This window comes from Bos taurus, chromosome 5 (assembly GCF_002263795.3).
Source record: "Bos taurus isolate L1 Dominette 01449 registration number 42190680 breed Hereford chromosome 5, ARS-UCD2.0, whole genome shotgun sequence".
NCBI classification, from domain to species: domain Eukaryota; kingdom Metazoa; phylum Chordata; class Mammalia; order Artiodactyla; family Bovidae; genus Bos; species Bos taurus.
Window position 1 is genome coordinate 57,640,995 of NC_037332.1, and position 6,000 is coordinate 57,646,994.

General features: G+C 38.4%; 1 protein-coding gene across 1 annotated transcript; it reads right to left on the bottom strand.

Annotated features, from left to right (window-relative positions):
• Nucleotides 1–626: 626 nt before the first annotated feature.
• Nucleotides 627–1,901, bottom strand: OR6C63 (olfactory receptor family 6 subfamily C member 63). The gene has a single exon (XM_002687424.2). It carries the CDS (start codon nt 1,824–1,826, stop codon nt 627–629), a length of 1,200 nt encoding a protein of 399 aa, XP_002687470.2. The 5' UTR covers nt 1,827–1,901.
• Nucleotides 1,902–6,000: the final 4,099 nt, after the last annotated feature.

Below are 6,000 nucleotides of genomic sequence, written 5' to 3' on the forward strand. Positions count from 1 at the left end.
ATTCCTTGGTAATGGTTTTCATTCTGATCTCAGTGATCAGAAATGTCCTTATGAACAGATGTGAGATTCCATACAGTACTTTACAGTAGGAATCACTTTCTGTAGGAGATGCCAGAAAGAGGCAGGCTTTTTTTGGAATTGTTTGAGGGAGAAGAAAATTGCTTAAAACCTGAGAATGTTTTATGAAATAGATTTTTTGTATGTGTGTGGCATCATGAATAATCTCTTCTGGGAAGTATCTAGGAATTTCTGACACAATATATTTATAACTTTTTGATAGTGATTGATAAGACTAAGAGCCCTTCATGTAAGGTAGATATAGTCATTCACCTGATCACTAGATTTGTGACAAGTAAAGCAATTTTTAATCAGACACTTCTGTTTTATATGTACTCTTAAGATATTATTTTCCTTCTTTATTAAAAGATATCTATAGGAAATAAATTATCTGAACTGGCCTTCTTTGAATACCTTTCTCTTGCTGACAGATGTAGAACTAAATTTTGATATGTGTTTTCAGTCAGTTTATCTGAGAAACAGTTTTAACAAAAGGAGTTATCACAAGATCAAATTATCAGTTGGCATAACTTTATGAATCATTCAAAATTTCCCTTGATTTTGAGGCCCTAAAATGAATAAAGATGTGCTATTTTTCTGGCCACATTACTGAAGGCTTCTTTTACTTGTTTATTCCTTAGAGTGTAAATGAATGGGTTCAATAAAGGGGCAATTAATGTATTGAGTATGGCGACTCCCTTATTGAAGGCAACTCCATCTTTTGCTGAAGGTTTTATGTACATGAAGATGCAGCTGCCATAAGAGAGGGTGATGACAATCATGTGGGATGAGCATGTGGAAAAGGCTTTCTTCCTTTTCTGAGCAGAAGGGATCCTTAGAATGGTCTGGATGATGTTTGTGTAGGAGAGAATCACCAGCATCAGAGTGAGCACCAACGTCACAACTGCTGAGATGAAGTCAACCAGCTCCAGGAGTCTTGTGTCTGAGCAAGATATTTCTATGAGGGGTCCATAGTCACAAAAATAATGATTCAGGACATTGGAGGCACAGAAGTCCAGTTGACTGGTCATGATGATTGGGGTTAGGATGATGAGAAATCCAGCCAGCCAAGAGCAGAGGACTAGCTGGATGCAGACTCTGCTGTTCATGATGGTCGTGTAATGTAGGGGTTTGCATATGGCCACATAGCGGTCATAGGACATGGCAGCCAGAAGGTAAAACTCTGTGGCTCCAAAGAATATCACAAAGAAATACTGAGTGAGGCAACCAGCAAAGCTGATGCTCTTGTTCCCAGTTGAGATACTGAATAGTAGCCTAGGAGTGAAAGTGGATATAAAGAAAATTTCTAAGGAGGAGAAGTTCCAGAGGAAGAAATACATGGGCGTGTGGAGGTGGGAGTCCAGTAGTGTGAGGGTGATGATTATCAGGTTTCCTAAGATACTGATTATGTAGGTAAGGAGGAGAAGTATGAAGATGATACTTTGAAGCTCTGGGATGTCTGTTAGTCCCAGCAGAATGAATTCTGTCAAAGTTCGGTTTTTCATTGCTAATGATTCTGCCTGTGAAACTGAGAAGAGAAATGAGGTATGAAAAGGGCAGCAAAGCTCAGGAATATTGAGGGGAGAATGTGGGTTCCCTTGAAATTTATTCATGGAAAATTCCTCTAAGTTAACAAAATATCTGTTGGTCTCAACTGGCCCTTCACAAAATATATTTACCCAGGTTCCCGTGTAGGCAGCTTTCTTTTTGAAGCCTTTTTCTTGAGGCAATGAAATATCATCTGGCACTCCATAATGCATCTTCTGCATATAAAAATTTACCCGTTTATCCACTCTTTGCTTTTCCCCCTATCTATGAAACCCTTCTCTAAGGTCTTGTAGGAATGTTTCATCTTTCTTTAGTGTTAATGTTTTGATCATTTGCTTCATTGCTGTCTTCTTCAATATATCGGACACCCCCATATCTATTTGCTTTGCAGGAGTGAACAGCTATTTTTATATTCTGGCTTTTGTGCCTGGTGGCAGGTTTGGAGAAAGCTCTGAAATATTGAATTCTTTTTTGTATGAGACTTTTTCTCCTGGTTTTAACTGATAGAAGAGATTACAGTTAGCCAATAGTTCTAGGAAAGCTTTCTTTAAATATTCTTTAAATACTGTTTAAATATTCAGGGAGTAATGTTTACTGGGCCAGGAGCCTTTCTTACATTCTTTTAGTTTTCAGGACACAGACGTTACTGCTAAAGAAAAGTATGAAAGAGTCAGCCTGATCCCTTACAGACTGATATGGATTCCTCCCAGAAAAATACCTGCTAGGGTCAAGAATCACTTTAGGCATTTATCTTTGTTCTGATCTTCCAGTATCACAGGAACTAAGGGTCTTCAAGGGTGCTTATCTATAACAAGTTCATAATGGAAGTCCCTGTTGCCCTTGGCCCACTGTGATCACTGGACTCTAATGTCAAGGCAGTGTCACCCTCTGAATGGGAGGCTCAGGCTTCTGTTCACTTTTTGCTCTTTGGAGAATTTTTCTACATTATAATTGAGAAATTTACATTTGTATTTCACAGAAATATAATCACAAGTCTAAGTATATAATTGTTTGGAGAAGTTCATTTCATTATTGTAATGTAGAAAAATTGTAAAAGATAAAAATTCCACTTATTCAATAGGTGAATAAATACATAAATTGTGACCTTTTGTATTTGGAATAAAATGGGAAAATTATTTGTACTGACTTTCGTAGTTTACAATATATTGCTAGGGAAGTAAACACAATCACAAGTATAGATTGTGATTTTTACCTGTGTAAGAAACTGGGAATTTATACATATATTTCCAAATGTCTGGAAGAATTTTAAATGGTCAATGATAGTTATTTTTGGAGTGCCACTGATCACAAAATGAAAGTCTTTCTCTTTTTCTTTATCCCCATATTCATAATCTAAAAATAAAAATATGAACCTGAATGAGATTTTTAACAGTAAAAAACAGTAGTAGAAATTACATTCAGTTGGATTTCATAATCTGTCACCATAAAATGATAATATTGATGAACTGAGGACATACTCACTTTTTGACACTCAGAAAAGATGTTGAGGGATTTTACCTCTGGATGCTGTTAGGAAGAGTCAAAATTGAGAAGTCAGATGTGGATAAGAAAGTAAGATAAAATGTAACACATATTCCACTTTTCTAATACTACTCCATGCCCTGATTGCTCACAAAGCATACAGGGTTCTTGGGCAGGAGTTTGAAAAGAAATAGTTTCTAGCTCCCTTTGCCTTTAATCAATCACTTGTTCCTGCCTTTTCTATAAGTTGATCCCATTTAGGATTGGTTCTACAATTTCTGAAGTTGCTACCTTATTTAAACTATTTGAAGAATAGAGGAACATTTTACTTCTCACAGTCTCTTTTTTTTCCCTCCATTTGATCTGGACTTCTTTACAATTTTTTATCAGTTTGAGTGATACATATTTTATTGAGTTTACTCAGCAGAGACATTGGGGAATAAATTTTTCCCTGGGGGCCCAGGTCAAGAAAACTTTAATTAGCCTTAATAAATAATGTTGGGAATTAACTTTTGACAGGTAACTAGAAAGATGCTCCAAAGAGACCCATGAGGAGGCTGTTACATGGGCATCAGTTACAGGATAAAAGTCTTGTGGGAACTGAAGCAATAATGGTGATCATAATAATAAAAATGCAACATTAGTTTATCAAGCATTTTACCTGAGCTGGGCAGAGTTTTATTAATTTCCATTCTTTATCACTTTATGCTCACTACATTTGAGGCATTTGTTATTTTTAGGCTCTTGGCCCACCTATTTAGTAGGTGTGTGACCTTCAGAAGGTTCTCTAGCCTCTCGGTGCCTCAGTTGCTTCATCTGTTAAATGGGGATAAGAATAGTAATTGGAACAAAAATCTGTCATAAGCACTAAATGTGTTGATAGATGTGGAGTGCTTAGAAGAGTGCTTGGAATACAGTAAATGGAAGACAAGTTATCATTCTTATTACTGTTATTATTTTACCCATTTTGCAGATGAGGGAATGAAGAACATAGAAGTTGTGTAGTTTTCCCAACATCGCATAATAGGAACTCTGAATTATTGGTGTCTGAGGGCTGGTTTGCCTAATTCTACAGCATGCCATGTGCCTCTTCAGGAGCATGAGGAATGCAGAAACGGTTGGCTTCCTACTGTCAGTGGCATCACTGTTTCACCATGGGGGTGGGGAGTTTAGCATTTATTTCAGAGCAAATTCTTTCTTTCCTGTGTTGGGCCACTGTTCCCTGATTCCTGCTTTCTGATGAAAGGCAGGATGTTATATATGCTTCTATCTTCTCCTCCATGGACTTGAACTACCTTCCCTGATATTCCTTCCCCATTTTCTTTCTTCAAACTTTTTTTTTATGTGGACAATTTAAAAAGTCTTTATTGAACTTGATACAGTATTGCTTCTGTCTTATGTTTCGGCTTTTTGGCCATGAGGCATGTAGGATCGGAGTTCTCCACTAGGGATGAAATCTACATCCCCTATGTTGGAAGGCAAAGTCTCAACCATTGGACCACGAGGGAAGTCTCTCTCACCCATTTTCTTTTCGATTCTGCATCTCAGAAGCCTAGGTGGCTTCTATTCATATACTTGGAGTCCATAGATCATTTACATGGAAAAGTCAATAGCAGACTGATCTTCAAGGATCACAGAATCATTGAAAGAGAGGTCCATGGTGTCGTTACACTTGACTCTGGTCAAGAGATCAAATGGTATTGGAGTTTCCTCTTGAGTTTGGTGAGAAGAATGGTTTCTATTTTCAGGGTTGGTCTAAGGTAAATCTATGAGATCATGAAGTTTGTCTTTTGTTCTCTGTGGTGAATGAGTGCTTACTCTTTAGCTGTAGGCAGAGTGACTTAAAAGATGAAAGCTATAAATATGGATTTGAGACTGATAATATGTAGCTGACCAAGAGTCTTCCAACCCATAGACCCCTAGTAGGAAAGATAAAACAAGCTAATGGAAATGGCAGAAGGACAAAGGTGTGTAAACCAAGGCAGGAGAGGTACCGGAAATGGATTTTTCAAAGAAGCAAAGGACGAGAAGATAAGCAAGAAGCCAAGATGGTGTAAACATGTGAAAGAAGAGATAAATATGGTCAGTCAGAAGCTGACACAGTGAGATTATTTTGTATTCAATATGTGGGATCATTTCTTCCAAGCCCACATTCCCCTAAGAGAATCTTTCTTGGGTTTATCCTAGAATGGGTAACTCCTTGACCACTGATGATTGGAACTTGATAGCAGAAGGGCCAAGCTGTCATAATTAGAATCTCTTTCCTGGGTGCTTATACCATATTTGAGTTTGCTAACTGTATGCAGTCAGGTTGGAAGAAGATTTAGATTTTATGGGGCAGGCGTAAAGGGCTATGTCACAGTGGATAAAGAATCAAAGATGCTGGACCATAGTGAGAAAAGGTGGGATAGAGCCACAGTGAGAGAGGGAGGGAGAAAGAGAGTGGGGGGAGGGGGAGGGAAGGAGAAGGATGAGAAAAGGGAGGAGGAAAGAGAAAGGGCTGAAGTGCCAAAGAATTGATGCTTTTGAACTGTGGTGTTGGAGAAGACTCTTGAGAGTCCCTTGGACTTCAAGGAGATCAAAGCAGTCAATCCTAAAGGAAATCAGTCCTGAATATTCATTGGAAGGACTAATGCTGAAGCTGAAGCTCCAATACTTTGGCCACCTGATGCGAAGAACTGACTTATTGGAAAAGACCCTGATGCTGGGAAAGATTGAAGGCAGAAGGAGAAGAGGACCACAGAGGATGAGATGATTGGATGGCATCACTGACTCAATGGACGTGAATTTGAGCAAGCTCTGGGAGTTGGTGAAGGACAGGGAAGCTGGGCATGCTGCAGTCCACAGGTCACGAAGAGTTGAACATGACTGAATGACTGAATTGAACCAAAGAGAAAGGAAGAGAGAAATTCA